General features: G+C 40.9%; 1 protein-coding gene across 1 annotated transcript in view; it reads left to right on the top strand.

Moving 5' to 3' along the window:
• Positions 1-18892, top strand: part of LOC120222053 (zinc finger protein 93-like) — a 63614-nt gene that overhangs the window by 25754 nt on the left and 18968 nt on the right. Inside the window, exons 4-5 of the mRNA XM_039219739.1 lie at positions 17628-17754; positions 18256-18351. Of these exons, the coding sequence (XP_039075670.1) occupies positions 17628-17754; positions 18256-18351 (223 nt within the window). The remainder of the gene's footprint in view (positions 1-17627; positions 17755-18255; positions 18352-18892) is intronic.

Here is an 18892-nt window from a genome sequence, read left to right as displayed (position 1 = left end):
AGGGGACCATTTGGGAGTCCCAAGACTATGGGGACGGGAAGACTCAAGGGAAATGACATGCCCTAGAAATTGGAAATTGTGGGGAGGGGCCAAGATGTTGGAGAAGTAGGGAGCTCCGTGCATTGCACTCGCCCCCATATCTCACACGGAAAAGATCTGAAGCCATAGGAAACCTTACAGAACCCAAGAGATTGGGAGAGAAAGGACGCAGAATCCACTGAAAAAGCCTTCTAATGGCTACCTCAAGAAACAACCAAAGTACACATGGTGGAGAGTCCCAAATATCACTATGAATAGGAAAATAAAATAACCGAGGTCCCAACAAGAGAGACCAAGAGATACCATTCAAAAAACACTCTCAGAAAGGATAGGCACTGGACAGCCAAAGAGTCTTCTTGGATACAGCAGCGCTCACAGGTGCAGAGAGCATAACAAGTCTTTAAATCTAACAAGAGACAAAAAGCTAACTAAAATGACGAAACGAAAGAACTCTCCTCCAAAGAAATTCCAAGAAGAATTGACAGCTAATGAACTGCTCAAAACAGATATAAGCAGCATAACTGAACAAGATTTTAGAATAAAAATCATAAAATTAATAGCTGGGCTTGAAAAAAGCATAGGGGACATCAAAGAAACTGGCTACAGACAAAATGGAGAATAAAAATAGGCATGAAGAATTAAAGTATGCGATAAATGAGATACATAATAAATTAGAGGCCTCCAATGCACGGATTGAAGAGGCAGAAATGAGAATAAGTGATTTAGAAGACACCATTATAGAAAAACAAGAAGCTGACACAAAAAGAGACAGACTGGCCCAGGAACATGAAAGATTTCGAGAGCTCAGCGATACGGTCAAATGCAACAATATCTGTATCATAGGAACCCAGAAGAGGAAGAGAGGGAAAGGTGCTGAAGGAGTCCTGGAACAAATTATAGCAGAGAACTTCCCCAACCTGGGGAAGGAAGTAAACGTTGAAGTACAAGAGGCTCAGAGGACTCCCCTCAGACATAACTTGAATCGATCTTCTGCACGACATATCATAGTGAAAATGGCAAAATATAAGGACAAAGAGAAAATTTTGAAAGCAGCTAGGGAGAAAAGGGCCCTAACATACAAAGGGAAACCTATCAGATTGGTGACAGACCTATCTACTGAAACTTGGCAGGCCAGAAAGGAATGGCAGGAGATCTTCAATGTGATGAACAGAAAAAAATCTGCAGCCAAGAATCCTCTATCCAGCAAGCCTGTCATTCAAAATAGGACAGATAAAAATCTTTCCAAATAAACAGAAGTTGAAAGAATTTGTCACCACTAAACCAGCCCTACAAGAAATCGTGAGGGGGTCTGAAGGAAAGGTTGCAAGAAACAAAGACACCAGAGACACCACCACAAACACGAACCCTGCAAAGGATACAAAGACTCTCAACCCACATAATTTCAATAATAGCACTGAATGTAAATGGACTGAATGCTCCAATCAAAAGACATAGGGTAGCAGAATGAATAAAAAACAAAATCCATCTATATGCTGTCTCCTAGAAACTCAACTTAGACAGGAAGATACCTTCAGATTAAAAGTAAGGGAATGGAGAAATATGTATCATGCTACTGGATATCAAAAGAAAGCCTGAGTAGCTATACTTATATCAGACAAAGTGGACTTTAAATTAAAGACAATAACAAGAGATGAAGAAGGGCATTACATAATAATTACAGGATCTATGCATCAGGAAGAACTAACAGTCATAAAGGTCTATGCACTGAATATGGGAGCACCTACATATTTAAAACAATCACAAACAGAAATGAGCTTATAGATAAGAATGCGCTAACAGCAGGGTACTTTAATACTCCGCTTACAGCAATGGATAGGTCAACCAGACAGAAAATCACTAAAGAAATAATGGACTTGAAAGACACATTGGACCAGATGGATCTCACAGATATATTTAGAACCTTACATCCTGAGGCCAGGGAATTTACTTTCTTCTCAAGTGCGCATGGCACATTCTCCAAGATCACATACTGGGACATAAAACAGCTCTCAATAAATATAAAAGAATTGAGATCCTACCATGCATACTCTCAGATCATAATGCTTTGAAACTTGAAATCAATCACAAAAGAAGTCTGGAAAAACTCCAAAAACATGGAGGTTAAAGAACACCCTACTAAAGAACGAATGGGCCAATCAGGAAATTAGAGAGGAAATTTAAAAATATATGGAAACAAATGAAAATGAAAACACAACAATTCAAAATCTATGGGATGCGGCCAAGGCAGTCCTAAGAGGAAAGTACATTGCTCTCCAGGCCTATTTCAAGAGATTAGAAAAAGCACAAGTCCAAAATCTAACAGCTCACCTAAAGGAGCTAGAGGCAGAGCAACAAGAACGCCCTAAACCCAGTAGAAGAAGAGAAATAGTAAAAATTAGAGCAGAAATAAACAACATAGAGACCAAAGAAACAATTGAACAGATCAATGAAACCAAGAGTTGGTTTTTTGAAAAAGTAAACAAAATTGACAAACCTCTAGCCAGGCTTATCAAAAAGAAAAGAGAGAGCACCCAAATAGACAAAATTATGAATGAAAATGGACTTATTACAACCAACCCCTCAGAAATACAAGCAATTATCAGGGAATACTATGAAAAATTATATGCCAACAAATTGGACAACTTAGAAGAAATGGACAAATTCCTAAACACACACTCACTACCAAAATTCACACGGGAAGAAATAGAAAACCTGAACAGACCCATAACGAGTGAAGAAATCGAATCAGTGATCAAAAATCTCCCAACAAATAAGAGCCCTGGACCTGATGGTTTCCCTGGGGAATTCTACCAGACATTTAAAACAGAATTAATCCCAATTCTTCTCAAGCTATTCCAAAAAATAGAAGTCGAAGGAAAACTCCCGGACTCATTTTATGAAGCCAGCATCACTCTGATTCCCAAGCCAGACAGAGATCCAACAAAAAAAGAGAACTATAGGCCAATATCCTTGATGAATACGGATGCAAAAATTCTCAACAAGATCCTTGCAAATCGAATCCAGCAGCATATCAAAAGAATCATCCACCAAGATCAAGTGGGATTCATTCCTGGGTTACAGGGCTGGTTCAACATTCGCAAATCAATCAATGTGATCCATCATATCAATAAAAGAAAAGATAAAAACCATATGATCCTGTCAATAGATGCAGAAAAAGCATTTGACAAAATACAGCATCCCTTCTTAATAAAGACTCTCGAGAAAGTTGGGATAGAAGGAACCTACTTAAACATCATCAAAGCCATCTATGAGAAGCCTTCAGCTAACATCATCCTCAACGGGGAAAAACTGAGAGCTTTCCCCCTGAGATCAGGAACACGACAGGGATGTCCACTCTCACCACTGTTGTTTAACATAGTGCTGGAAGTCCTAGCATCAGCCATCAGACAACAAAAGGAAATCAAAGGCATCAGAATTGGCAAAGAGGAAGTCAAACTTTCACTCTTCGCAGATGACATGATACTCTACATAGAAAACCCGACAGACTCCACCAGAAGCCTACTAGAACTGATCCAAGAATTCAGCCAAGTTGCAGGGTACAAAATCAACGTACAGAAATCGGTTGCATTTTTATACACCAATAATGAAGCAACAGAAAGAGAAATCAAGAAACTGATCCCATTCACAATTGCACAAAAAACCATAAAATACCTCGGAATAAACCTAACCAAGGATACAAGAGATCTGTATGATGAAAACTATAGAAAACTTATGAAGGAAATTGAAGAAGACACAAAGAAATGGAAAAACATTCCATGCTCATGGATAGGAAGAATAAATATAGTTAAGATGTCATTACTACCTAAAGCACTCTACACATTCAATGCAATTCCAATCAAAATTGCACCAGCATACTTCTCAAAACTAGAACAAACTATCCAAAAATTTGTATGGAACCACAAAAGACCCCGAATAGCCAAAGTAATACTGAAAAATAAAACCAAAACGGGAGGTATCACCATCCCAGACTTCAGCCTCTACTACAAAGCTGTCATCCTCAAGACAGTATGGTATTGGCACAAAAACAGACACATAGACCAATGGAACAGAATTGAGAACTCAGAAGTGGACCCAAAAGTATACAGCCAACTGATCTTTGACAAAGCAGGAAAGAATATCCAATGGAAAAAAGACAGCCTTTTTAACAGATGGTGTTGGGAGAACTGGACAGCAACATGCAGAAGAATGAAACTAGATCATTTTCTCACACCATGCACAAAAATCAACTCAAAATGGATAAAGGACCTGAACGTGAGACAGGAAACTATCAACACCCTAGAGGAGAAAGCAGGAAACAACCTCCTTGACCTCCACCGCAGCAACTTCTTACTTGACACATCCCCAAAAGCAAGGGAATCAAGAGCAAAAATAAATTGTTGGGACCTCATCAAGATTAAAAGCTTCTGCACAGCAAAGGAAACAACCCACAAAACTAATAGGCAACCGACAGAATGGGAAAAGATAGTTGCAAATGACATATCAGATAAAGGGTTAATATCCAGAATCTATAAGGATCTCACCAAACTCCACACCCGAAAAACAAACAACCCAGTGAAGAAATGGGCAGAAGATATGAACAGACACTTCTCCAAAGAGGACATCCAGATGGCCAACAGACACATGAAACGATGCTCAGCATCCCTCCTCATCAGGGAAATACAAATCAAAACCACACTGAGATACCACCTCACGCCAGTCAGAGTGGCTAAAATGAGCAAATCAGAGAACGCAAGATGCTGGCGAGGATATGGAGAAACAGGCACCCTCCTACACTGTTGGTGGGAATGTAAACTGGTGCAGCCCCTCTGGAAAACAGTGTGGAGGTTCCTCAGGAAACTAACAATAGAACTCCCCTAGGACCCAGCAATAGCACTGCTAGGAATTTACCCAAGGGACCCAGGAGTGCTGATGCATAGGAGCACATGTACCCCAATGTTCATAGCAGCACTCTCCACAATAGCTAAAACATGGAAAGAGCCTAAGTGTCCATCAACAGATGAATGGATCAAGAAGATGTGGTTTATCTATACGATGGAATACTCCATGGCAATGAGAAAGAATGAAATGTGGCCATGTGTAGCAACATGGATGGACCTTGAGGGTATTATGCTGAGCGAAATAAGTCAGGCAGAGAAGGACAAATATATGTTTGCATGTATAGGAGGATTAGGAGGAACTTAACAGTGGACCATGGGGGAGAAGAGGGGAGAAATGGTTGGGAAAAGGGAGAGAGGCAAACCATGAGAGACTCTTGAATTTGAGAACAAACTGAGGACTGATGGATATGGGGTGGGTGAGATGGGCATGGAGGAGGGCACTTGTTGGGATGAGCACTGGGTGTTATATGGAAACCAACTTGACAATAAACTACTTGTGAAAGAAAGAAAAGAAATGAAAAGAAAGAAGAAAGAAAGAGAAATTGGAAATTGAAATGATGATGAAGAAAGAAAGAAAGAAAAGAAAGAAATTGGAAATTGAAATGATAAAGAAAGAAATTGGAAATTGAAATGATGAAAGAAAGAAAGAAAGAAAGAAAAAAAGAAAGAAAGAAAGAAAAAGAAGGAAGGGAGGGAGGGAGGGAGGGAGGAAGGAAGGAAGGAAGGAAGGAAGGAAGGAAGGAAGGAAGGAAGGAATTGGAAATTGAAATGATGATGAATGCCCTCCCAAACATAATCCAATAATACGGTCCTGCCACCTAGGCAGAGGATGGGTCCTGGGGCTACCGCACTCCTATTTCCATGGGAAACCACATAACCAGGCTGCAAGCAGTTGTAGTAGAAATTATAACCAATGAAAATGCCAGAGCTCTTAACTTAGTAGCCAAGCAGCAAACCAAAGTGTGCAATGCTATCAAAACTGCTTCACCTTAGATTACCTGCTTGCTCCTGAGGGAGGAGTTCATGGAATGTTTAACCTGAGTAACTGCCTCCTGCAGATAGATGATGAAAGGAGAGTCATATAAGAAATCACAGATCGAATGAGAAAGGGTGCTCACATCCCAGTCCAGAGCTAGAAAGATTGGGACTCTGGGGAGTTATTCGGAGGATGGTTTTCAACTCTCAGGAGATTCAAAACCCTCATGGGAATTATTCTCTTGATTTTGGGAGCTTTCTTAATCCTACCTTGCCTAGCTCCTCTGGTTTTACAGTCTGTCTCCAGCCTCATTGAAGCAGTGGTTGAAAGAAAAATGGCCACACTTGTGACGATGTCCTGGAAATATAAACCTCTAAACCAAGATGATGCTCTTTGACCCAAGATAGGCGGGTTGAGGATCAAAGAGGGTCATGTGGTAGAGTCCCCTCCCTAAGGAATGTGGTGAGAAAAGACCTCAAGATAAGAAAAAGCAACCTGGCTATGTGTGTAGGTGACCTCCCTCACGACCTTGTAACACAATACCACCCAGTCGGACTGTATGTCTATCTGTTGCCCATATATGCTAAACGAAGAAGTAGAAAATGCATAAAAGGCTACACATTGCAGCATTCAGGGCTCAGTTTTTCAGGTATGAACCCCACTGAGCCTGGGTCAGCACAAATAAGGAAGGCTTCCTCGAAAGAAAAGCCTCTTTGTCACGTCACTCTGTGCAAGAATCCTACTACATACCTAGGGGGAATCCATAGGCACATAGACATTCCAAAGTCAGGCAGGCAAAATGAGGTATATATGTCATCCTGAACCAAGGAGAAGGGTGTAGGAGTCTGGGATTTTAAGATAAAGGAATAGTATTGGCAGGGTGAATAGGGAGGAGCAGGCGTTTGATGAAGAGGTTCAGGACAGCCAGAATGTGCCATTTTGTATGGTCTCAGGGGGAAACTTTTGTTCCTTTCTTAACCACACAGAAGAGTCTAAATTGAAAATCTTTTTCAGAATAAAGGTTATTAAATATATTTTCTCTGAGTGACTCATCTCTGTGGTATGGCAAATGTCTAATTACCTGACTTCTGCTCTTCTATCCCCCTGTGAATTATGATCCTTTCCTCTGAAATCCTGGACCTCTACTCTCTTTGCCTTAGTTCAGAATCACATATATACCTCATTTACCTTTCTTTAAAATTTTCATATCTCTGTGGATTCCTTGTACATGTGCCATTACACTTGATTTTCTCCTGTTAATCTCTTCTGTCCTTTTGATTCTTATTCCAGCTAGAAAGACCCTTGAAAGAGCATGAATTCTTGCTCCCTGATATTGGTAATTAGATGTTTCCTCTGCCATATATGTTGAATACTCAGATAAACTTTATCTCTGTAATAACTCTTATTATGGAAAGGGCCCCCAATTTAGATTCTTCTATGTAGTTAAAGGAGGGACCAATGTTCCTCTTGAGCCTACAAGGTCTTCATTGCCTTCATTGCCTTCAGCTCCAAATAATCCACATGCCAAAGTGGCATATTCTGGCAGGGCCTGTCCCAACCCCTTTTAAGGCACAGAATTTAATAAGAAAGAAATTAAGTCACCAAAACCTACAGACTTTGCTTCCGTATTGGGTTTTCAGTAAAACATTAGCACCTACCATTGGGAAGTGGGAGGAGCAGCGAGCCAAACTTCCTCTAACCTGTTCAGTGAAGGGAGAGACCAGGAGGGGGCCAGACCTAGAAAAGCTTTACAAGAGAGGGTTCTGGATGAAGTTGGGGAGACAAAGGGCTTTTTCTTTATCTCCCTGCCTATGGGATATTCCCAGTTTTGTCTTTCTAAATTTGTCTAGAAAAACTTTGTACAATCCTATTCTACTTAAGCCAATTCCATGTCTGTTTTGTAACAGAATAATCAATTTAACATAAACATTCAGATTTCTGGACCAATATTACTAGTAACTAAATTTGACCCTTGAAAGACATGGGTTTGAATGCATGGATCTATCAGCACACACTTTTTTTTTTTTATAAATACAGTAGAGTACTGTAAATGTAACTTCCTTACAGTTTTCTTAATACTTCTCTAGCTTCTATTGTGAGACTATACTTACTTCTATTATATATATAATAGAATATATATATACATATATATAATAAACTATATATATTTCTAATAGACATATATATACACATATGTATATATATGTTTTATTATATACATATATATGTACATATTATAACAAAGGCAATTACACATTTTGTATCGTGTGTGTGTATATATGTGTGTATATATCTATATATGTATATCATATATCTGTGTGTGTATGTATATATAATAGAAGTAAGCTTACACACATATTTATAAATATACATAAACACACATGATACACACATACATATATATACGCACATACACACACACACACGATACAAAATGTGTAATTGCCTATGTTATTGGTAAGGTTTCCAGTCAACAGTTGTCTATTAACAGTTAAATTTGGGGATATCAGAAGTGATACATGAATTATCAACTTCACCATGGCATCGATGGCCCTAATTCCCACATTATTTAGGGGTCAACTATCTATTATTCTTAACAAGGTAAACAAATATAGTACTACTAATAACGAAATTCTTTTCTTGGGGCAATTGGGTGGCTCAATCAGTTGAGCCTCTGACTCTTGATTTCGGCTCAGGTGATAATCCCAGGAATGGTTGTAGAATTGAGCCCTGCTTTAGTATCTGTGCTGACAGTGTTTAAGATTATCTCACACTCCCTCTGCCTCTCTCTCCTGCTCATGCTCTCTCTCTCAAAATAAAGCAACATTTCTTGTCCAAAAAATTGAGACTGCCAAAGACTATATTTGTAACCTATTTCTTTTCAAAGGAGTCCACTGGCATCAAAGCTTAACACAGACCAAGTGAAATACAGCACATCACCTAATTCATTTAACTTGATCTCAGACAGGAAAAATCTATTATTTGCTACCTACCAGTATTCTCTTCATATATCAGCTGACACATCTGCCTGCATTTTCTTCTGTGCCAGCAGTTCAATATTATGATTATAACTGAAAGCACTTAAACATGCTAATAAATTTCCTTGAGTATCGTCACCTGTCAAGACTTCAACTTTTCTCCTAGGGTACAAGGCACAATGTTCACCACTTTGTCTCTAATGCTTACATTCCCTAAAGCCTAGCTTTCCCTACAGCATCATCTCTGCTCAGTTGCATTACAATGCAGAGACAATTTCCCTCACTCCTATTTCTTGATGGATCCTCTAACTTGTTAACTGTTTTTGTGCAGCTGTCATCAAACCCCATCCCCAAATAAGTGTTGAGCAAATATAATCTCTCATATTGAAAGATACACAAAGATAACTTCAAGTATTTCTGCATTATTACAGGACAACCAGTTATATTACCAATAAGATTTTGGCATTATTCTTGGGACTATTAACAACATAACTGTACAGGCAATTATATAATAAATATAAAAGGTTTTATTCTATGGATATAATTTGTTGTTTATTACTAGAATAGATTACCTTATTGATAATTTTACCCACAATGTCACTGGGTTGTAATTCTACATAATGCTGTATGGAGCATGAATATATAAATGGCTGACATGAAGAACAACAGGCTACATTTTTCTCATAAGATGAGGAAGTTTTGTAATTCCTCCAGGATACAGAGAAGAACCTGGATACACAGTGGGAGTCACTCAAGACAACATGGGCTGGCAGTTGGGAAAAATGCATTGATTAAGCCCCAGATGTTCACTTGCTTCCAGGTGGTCTAGTGAAAAAGAAAAAAATTACAATGATGGAAGAGAGGGTATAAAAAGTTACCAAGATGCTCCCTAGGAAAAGGATGCTTGGGGTAGATGTAATTTCAAGAGGCAATCTACTTGAGATTGTTTTCCTATCAATGTCTTGACCCCTGGGCTTGTGCATGCACAGAATGAGAACCATAATGAGTCCTAAAATCAAAACATCTGAGATACATCGATCATCATCCTGTATAGATGACATGCTAGTCTACAAAACAAGTCTTAAGAAATTTAGGAAGATTTGGGGCGCCTGGGTGGCTTAGTCGGTTAAGTGTCCGACTTTCGCTTAGGTCATGATCTCACGGTTCGTGGGTTCGAGCCCCTCGTCGGGCTCTGTGCTGACTGCCAGCTCGGAGCCTGGAGCCTGTTTCAGTCTGTGACTCCCTCTCTCTCTGACCCTCCCCTGTTCACGCTGTCTCTCTCTCTCTCTCCTAGAAATGAATTAAAAAAAAAAAAATTATTTATTAAAAAATAAATTTAGGAAGATTAAAATAAGTATCTTTTTCATTTTTGTAATGTTTATTTATTTTTGAGACAGAGAGAGACAAAGTGTGATCAGAGGAGGACCAGAGAGAAAAGGAGACACAGAATCTGAAGCAGGCTCCAGGCTCTGAGCTGTCAGCACAGAGCCGGACGCAGGGCTCAAACCCACAAACTGCGAGATCATGACTTGAGCCGAAGTCGGACACTTAACTGACTGAGCCACCCAGGCACCCCTAATATAAGTATCTTTATTGGCCATGATGGACTGAAACTAAGTTGTTCTTGTTTTTAAATGTTTATTTATTTGGGGGCAGGGGTGGAGGAGCAGCAAGCAATGGAGACAGAGACTGTCAAGCACACTCCATTCTTAGTGTGGAGCTCCATGTGGGGCTCAATTCCACAATCATGAGGTCTCAACCTGAGCCAAAATCAAGAGTCAGATTCAGCCAACTGAGGCACCCAGTTGCCCCAAATTGTATTTTTAGTTTTCTGAGGACTTCATACAGCTTTCCAGATGGGCTGGAGCACTTTGCATTCCCACCAGCAGTGGAAGAGGGTTCCCCTTCTCTTCATCCTTGCCCACACCTGTTGTTTCTTCTTTTGTTAATTTTACCCATTCTGAGAGGTGTGACATGGTACCTCATTATTGCTTTGATTTGTATTTACCTGAAGAAGAATGATATTGAGCAGTTTTTCATGTGTCTGTTAGCCAACTGGATGTCTTCTTTCAAGAACTGTCTATTCATGTCTTCTGTCCATTTCTTAACTGGGTTGTTTGTTTCGGGAGGGGGGGTGTTGAGTTTAATAAGTTCTTTATGGATTTAGAGTCTTCGTTAAAGACTCAACTACTATGCCATCCCACACTTCTGAAATAATAGGGTTAAGTTTGTCCTTTTGTAGTACAGTATATACACTTTGAGCTATAAGAGAGAAGCTTGCATTCCAAATTAGGCAAGACCCAAAAAGTCTGAGAAAGCCTCAGAATTGGAACACAGGTTTTAGATTTTTGATTTTCAGGATGCCTGGAAATCTAATCACTTTTCAGACACCAGGTGCCTTAAATATCTAACCTGGGTTTAAGCAAACCACTTTTTCTTGGGCACTTTATATCTCTTTAAAGCCACAAGTTTCCACAGGTGTATGCTGGTGTCAGGCAAAGAACCTTGAGAAGGGGGCAGAGTGCAAATCGATGTACATCCTATAACAAAAGAGACTGCAGAAAACTTACTATCATTCAATATAGTCTTTAAGGCAGTCACTATAAGGAGGACCCTGTGGAACCCTGAGGATTACTGACCAGGTGTATTGCCATTCCTCCCAAGTGAAGGTAAATAGACACTGGCTATCCTTTTCCACTGGAATATTTTTTAAAAGGCCTGCATGGGTCAGTTTCAGGGAAAAATTGGTTTTCTGTGGAAATCATTGTCACTAGTACATGAACTTTGGGAACAACAGAATACAGAGAGATAACAATGATTTATTGTTCAGTAGTCCTAATCAAACTTCCATCCTCAGCCTTTGGGTTTTTTCACAGGAAGGGGTGTTATAGGGACTGGAACAACTCTTCCTCCTAATATCCCATTCTCTTGCCAGGACTCTCCTTTCCAGGATTGCCTTTCCCCCTGGATCCCTCCTCCTCCCCCCCAGGACCTCCTCCACCCCATGGCCTCTGGCTCCCACAGGTTGCCATGGTCCCAAGTCCTGGCCTTTACAGCAGCTGTGGCCCAAGATGGCTTGAGCGTGACCCATGATCTAGGTTCTGAGCTTTGTAAGCCTCTATTTTGTGCTTGATGCCCTGTTTGGATTTCTTTATTTATAGGGTGAGGATTAATTTTAGGCATAGATGTTCAGGGATCTATTTGAAACTTAATGAGTGATGCACTGTGGATTGTGCCAATATCTGTTGAACATTTTCCTCACAAGAAGGTTGGTAGCTCTTCCAATAGGAATAAATGATCAGTACCACTGACCTCACCTAAAGGTCCATCAGAGACAGAGATTAGAAAACATGTATAAATATCATTATTTCCCCTTCTTTACAACTGTGGTTACTGGTGTAAAATTCTAGACTTTCCCCCCTTTTTGGGAAAAGAAATTCTGGTATGACATTTTTCAAAGAAATTTCCTCCAAATAAATGAATCGGGGTACTGAGAAACGGGTATGTAATGCTCAAAAGGCCTAACACAAAGGAATAAGTTCATAGACTGGGACCCATTGCTATTTATGGGAGACCCATATTCTTTGAATTGTTTTAGTTCTCTGTGGCAGGGGGTGCTTGGTAGCATTGGGCTTGAATGCTAAGATTGTAGCTCAGGTGTCAATAAGGACAGAAACAACTTTATTCCCAGTGCAGAGAGTAGTTTCTCCAAACCAACTGAGAGGGGGAATCGGGAAGACGCCCGTGGCTCCTTAGACCCATCTCAATGGAAATGAAGAAGACATGGAAAAGTTTGGCTAAAGAGCTGAAGGTGTGCTTGGCTCTTAAGTTTCTAACTCTTTTTTCCAATGTCCAGAAACTCTGATCAGTGGAGAGGAAGTGAGTTTAAATCTGGATGATAACCATAGCCTTCCTTACTTACCCAAATGGTTCCCAATGGGATCCCATGTGGAGTCTCAAAACCAACCCTTTCTGGGGCGCCTGGGTGGCTCAGTTGGTTAGCATCCGACTTTGGCTCAGGTCATGATCTCGTTCGTGGTCCATGGGTTTGAGCTCTGCACTGAGTTCTGTGCTGACAGCTCAGAGCCTGGAACCTGCTTCGGATTCTGTGTCTTCCTCTGTCTCTGTCACTCCCGCTTGCACTCTGTCTCTCTCTCTCTCTCAAAAATAAAAACAAACATTAAAAAAAAAATAAAACGACCCTTGCTATGGACCCTCTCCTCAGATTCTGTCAATTGGTGGGGATGGATACAGCAGTGTCATTCAAGTGCTCCAGGTGATTTTACGTATGGCCAGAGTTAAGCAGGAACGCTTCCCATTAATTTATGAGAGTTGAGTGCAGGCTTTTGCTCAAGGAGAGGTAACAGGGTCTCCTCTACACGAGTGTGGGAGGATTAGGTCCGCACAGCACACTGTTCGTATGGTGTAGAAGAAGTCTTGGGTTTCTGTGGGAGTGGAAGCCCCTGAAAATACAGAAGGAAAACTCAGAGATTGGGCTCCAAGTAGGTAGTTTTGGTTTCTGAAAACCTTCTGACACAAACAACTAGGAAGTTGGACCCACTGCATTTCAACGTCCTTTATGGCAGTGAGCACGTTTCTGGTGAGAAGTTCTCTTGGTGCCTTTAGGGCATTTTCTCCTGATGCAGCTGATTTCTCCACAAATACCTTCTGAGAAAGAAATCTAGAGGACGAGGGGAAAGAAGAAGAAATGGCCAGCTCTCAGGTAAACTTGATGTCCCAGGTCGAAGGCCATGCCATCCTTTCCCTTTAAATTTCATGGATTTAGAAATCGCAAATGTTGATTTCCGTATTTTTGATGTTTCTGCCTCATGTTTTCACCTAAGTTTTAAAACCTTCCCAGGAATGATACTCAAGGTTAGGGCTTTAGAACTCTTCTCCCCTATAACCTGGAGTCTTCTCTACATTTTCCAACCCGGCTTTCAGTAGGGCATCAACACCTGTCACTTTGAAAGAAAGTCTTGCAAGTATTGCAAACATCCCCTTTAGGACAGATCCAAAGGGGAAGGCGTTGAGTCCAAGAATCCTATTGCTGATGGGGTCTGGTCCTGGGATTTCAGTCAAGGACATTAGTTTTCCCTTTAGTTCCCTGCTTAGTAGCTTCTGTAGACTAGGAGTAAGAAAAGGAAAAACACAAGGCCTCCAGGATCGTAGGATTCCCCTTGAGCATATCCGAGTCCTTCTGGAGGCCTCCCTTCTGCCTTTACGTCCCCTAACTGCATAGTCTGTAGCCAGTCACTCTTCACAGCCCCATTGTGGCACTTGGTGCCCACCCGGCCTAAATCATGCTATTAAAAAAACCCACCTTTTTGCACCAAAAAATGAATGCAAAAATACACAGGATGGATCTGAGGCCCAGAATAACTCAGAATGTTTAAAAAAAAAAAAGGGTGGAGGGGGTCAGTCTTGGTTTTTAAAATGTGAAAAAAGATACTCTGTTTAAAATATACTAGACATTACAGGACAGGGAAACAGGTTTCTACATATGGCGTTGATTCAGATGGGGGCTCCCAAATACAGGTTGATGATCATGTGGAAGCCAAGGGCATGAGTGGTGAACAGAATTCACCTGTGGCAGAATAGGACGCTAGATTTATGAATACACTTCAAGGGAGTGGTGAGCAGGACAGCAGAGGAAAGGATGCCTGCCATGGGGCAGTGAGTTGGGGCTGATTTTGCAGGGGGAATTTGAGAATGTATGGTGACTTTTGGAATTTCCCCTTATTTGGTAATTCTGCCTGGTTGTAAGTAGCCCATTTGTTAGATAGGGCCTGTAGATATTTTGAGTCAGGTCACCTGCTGGCCTGCCTCTATTCAGCCAGGTGGGCCCTATGGGCCTCTTTACAATCCATTGCTCAAGTCTGTTTGCCTCAAAGCAGCCTCTACTGAAACGATTTGTGATTGAACTTTGTATAAGTCCACTATATTCTTATAATTGATAATCTGACTTAGAGTTTGGTGGCCAGAGAACACATCAGTGATCATGTGTTGCTGGAGTCCAGCTGCAGCCAGTCCAGAGGTCCCTGAAGGATGGATTATGTCGGCAAGAGAGAGTGAGAGAGCCCCGAGATTCTTTCTTTTTTTTTTTTAAATATTTTTATTTATTTCTAGGAGAGAGAGAGAGAGACAGCGTGAGCAGGGGAGGGTCAGAGAGAGAGGGAGACACAGACTCTGAAATAGGCTCCAGGCTCTGAGCTGGCAGTCAGCACAGAGCCCGACGCGGGGCTCGAACCCACGAACCGTGAGATCATGACCTAAGCGAAAGTCGGACGCTTAACCGACTAAGCCACCCAGGCGCCCCAACCCCGAGATTCTTTCTGATCACCAGGCAGGCATCTCTGCACTCTTGGTTTTGTTGTCTTTATTTATAGATCAAACAATAACATGGCATCAGAAAATGGAGTTTTCACAATGGATAGTTCTCTGTGGTAAGATCCTTTGGAAAGTGTACAGAAACAGGTATTACAGAAGTATTCTTGCAGAACTGCCCCAATTATAGTGAGGTTGAGTAACCAAGAAAATAACAGGGTGTTCTTAGTGAAAAACAGGCTAACATACAGATTTTAATAATGCTAAGATTAAGTCATAGGTTAAGTTGTTGATACTCTTATCCATCCTCATCACAGCTGTCGGTGTAAGGGAAGGTGTTTGTGGAATGTAGGCCTTAGGGAAGGGACGGCTGTACATCACCAGTTAGCAAAGGTATAGGTACTAACTTATGTTCTGCCCTTATCTGTTCCTTCTAAGTTCAGCTCTTTGTCTCCGAGCAAGACTTAATTGTCCAGTTATATTCCTTATGGCACCAGAGTGCCAACCATACCCTTAAAGGGTTTATCTCATTTCCAATACATAGAATAGCCTCTTCAAGTGCATTTACTTTTGTGTCCAGTTTTTAGTCTATGATTTCTTAAACAGCTAGGGCATGAGAAACATTTTTGGTTAGTTGATTTACATGTTGACCTGTATGAACCTCTTGGACTAATGCAATGGCAGAAACAGAATTTTACACGTAAAGGTTAATCTTTTATGAGTAAGGGTCATTAGCCTGTTTATAGCTCAAGGGAAGTATCGAGGAAAACAGGACCTATCAGAGAAATGAGGTCTGTTCCCATAAACACAAAAGTTGAAGTTCCCATAATAAGTTCCTTTACAAGGTGCAGTCATCATACCAGGGCCAGAATAAGGGGACAGGTCACTCCCAAAACCAATCAACAAGGTGCCTTGGGGGTTGGTGCGCAAGTAGAAATAATTGAGTGGGGGGTGGATATCAGTCATCATCTGATGGCAAGAGGCTGTGCAAACTTGCCTTAACCTCCCAAGGAATTTTCTCAACTAGTGACTTCAGAAATGGCTCCCAATAATGTGTCCTTTGGTATGTCTTAACCACTGGTAACAATATGTTTCATTTAGTTTGTCTTCACTTCTTTAATTGGCTTGGTGCTCTCTACCAGATGTCTCCTCTATAATATTGATCTTTCCCTTCATCATTCCTAAGGATCTTAGATTTACTGAGCATTGTGCAGAACCCATCACATTTCAGCTGGAAACTTCTTTTTTCTAAGCTTGTCTTTTCTTGTAGTCTCTGATGGGGAGAACAAAGGCAAAAGAAATGTAGCTTCAATTAAATTTCCACACACCTTGTAGCCCATTGATAAAAGAATGTCATACTCTGCCTGTCTCAAGTATTTTATAAAAAGTAAACATTAAGGCAAGAAAGGAGCTATGATTTCCTTGAGGAAGGGCATGTTTGCATGTCTCAGGTGTCTGTCATTGGGCTGCCAGATATAAGGTGAAGTTCTGCCACTGAAAGAGTCTCATCACCATGTGGAGAGAAAAAGAAAAAAAACCAGCAAAACATGATAGAATAACAAAAAGAAAAAAGGCCAAAGAACTTTTTGTTTTACTCCACACTCTGGTCACAGAAATGCCCTTTTATTTACTTCTTTTCATTGTCAGAAAATGAAAACAAGAATCACATGATTAACATATTTGTGTGTCTGAAAATCCTTAAATATAATAGAGTCTTAGATAGAAAGTACAGCAACTGGGGTTGTCATCACACAAAGGAACTTTGATTTGCAGCCAATAAGGAGATCAGAGGGAATACCATCCAAAGGAGAGACTTACAGATCAAGGGTGTGTGTGTGTGTGTGTGTGTGTGTGTGTGTGTGTGTGTGTGATGATTTCCTTTTATTTAAGATTCGGGTGATAATTAGGAAGTGGAAGCTTGTCATCTTATGTAGAACTGGACATAAGGTGGCACATGGTCCTATAGAGAACACCTCTATACATACTTTGTGTGTTGTGTAAGTGAGGTTTGTGCTTCTCCTTGGGTGGAGATTTTAATATTACAAGGAGGTCAAGGTAGCTGTCCTCACTCCAGGAGTCAACTTCATCATCTATCTGCATAGGTATGAGTCAGGGGATAAGCTCCAAGTGGGCCTGCCCATGCTGTTCCTTAGGGCAGACTTTACATTTTGTTGAATGTTTTCTGTTTCTATCACAGGAGACTGTGTCCATAGGGTGTTTTGCCAGAGGTAAAATATAAGAGAGAAAAAAGGTTAAGTAAAATGAAGGATGAAGGTCAGTGGGTACAAGCAGGTAAGCAGTGAAGGTCAGTTTTTGGAGTCTACCTAGTGACATTAACTCCCTCTTTCATCTTAGGTACCATTATGAACACTGCCAATGGCCACTGGATAACTCTGGTATTTGTTGCAGGGACTGCTGACCTTCAGGGATGTGGCCATAGAATTCACTCAGGAGGAGTGGGGATGCCTGAGTCACAGTCAGCGGGAACTGTACAGGGATGTGATACTAGAGACCTATGGGCACCTCCACTTCTTGGGTGAGGATCACTTTCCAGATTTCCCAAACCACACTCAGGACTTTGTTCCTTCCTTTGAAGACTCTTTCTTGGAAGCTTGCTCTTTGCATGACTGGAATTCAGATCCCTGCAGTAATGGAAGCAAGTAGGGATTTGTAGATGTAGAGCAATACCTCATGAGGCTTCCTTTTCAGTTTTAGCCTCCGTTTTTTTTTTATGGTACCACCACCATTTCTGTAGATTCATGGCAATTCTGAACACTGAGTGGCATAAGACGGTACTGCCCACATCTTAGACTCCAATTTTCACTGCTTCTTGTACTGGTAGTACTCGGAAGTGGGTCATGATGTGAATATGTGAAACTTCTCCTACATGTGCTAAAGAGACTCTTTCTTGGGCAACAGTGTTTTGCAAGTCATTTTTTTTAGATTTCTATCATGTCCTCTCTTGTCTACTGAGTACAATACTGGGTTGAAAGGTAGACTCTCCAGCAATAATTCTATTCCTTCTTTTGATAAACAGGTCTCATTGTATCAAAACCAGATCTGGTCATCTTTTTGGAGGAAGAGAAGGAGCTGCGGGGTGTGAAGAGAAAGGACACGGTAGCCTCACACCCAGGTAGGTGGGAAGGAAGCAGATGACAGAGGTAAATCCAAATGTGAAGGAGGAAGATCGACCTTAAAATGTAGTTCAAGTAGTTCTCCTTGAATGGAAATTCGTTTATGAAGGCTAGTTTTATGTGTTTCCCTCTCATAGAGGGACATCTGCTATCTAACACATTATGTTCTTTGATTCTCCAAGGACTCTCTTTCAGCTCCAGTGAACATCCACCACCTCATAGTGAGGACCTCCATAATCTGAGAGCTTCTCCATTGCTTTGTGAGCCCCAGAGGGTATCTCTATATTTCTGAGGAACTCTATGCTAAGTCATTTCTAAATTCTCTTTTGCTTCTTGTGACAAGTGTGTCAGGGTAGCAGTGGGCATATTGGGGTTTGTTGCAGAAATCCCAGGAACACTGGAGACAGAGATCACATGTTTTCTGGTTTCTGCTTTCCAAAGCTACAGAGGCTTTAATCTTAATTATACAAAATTGAGGCTCAGAAATTTTAAAAGATCCCAGAACGCCTTCCTCAAATGACAAAATCTAATCCTTTATTT

Source organism: Hyaena hyaena, unplaced genomic scaffold (genome assembly GCF_003009895.1).
Source record: "Hyaena hyaena isolate Hyena2069 unplaced genomic scaffold, ASM300989v1 scaffold_838, whole genome shotgun sequence".
Lineage (NCBI taxonomy): Eukaryota > Metazoa > Chordata > Mammalia > Carnivora > Hyaenidae > Hyaena > Hyaena hyaena.
This window is presented reverse-complemented; position numbering and strand designations above follow the sequence as displayed.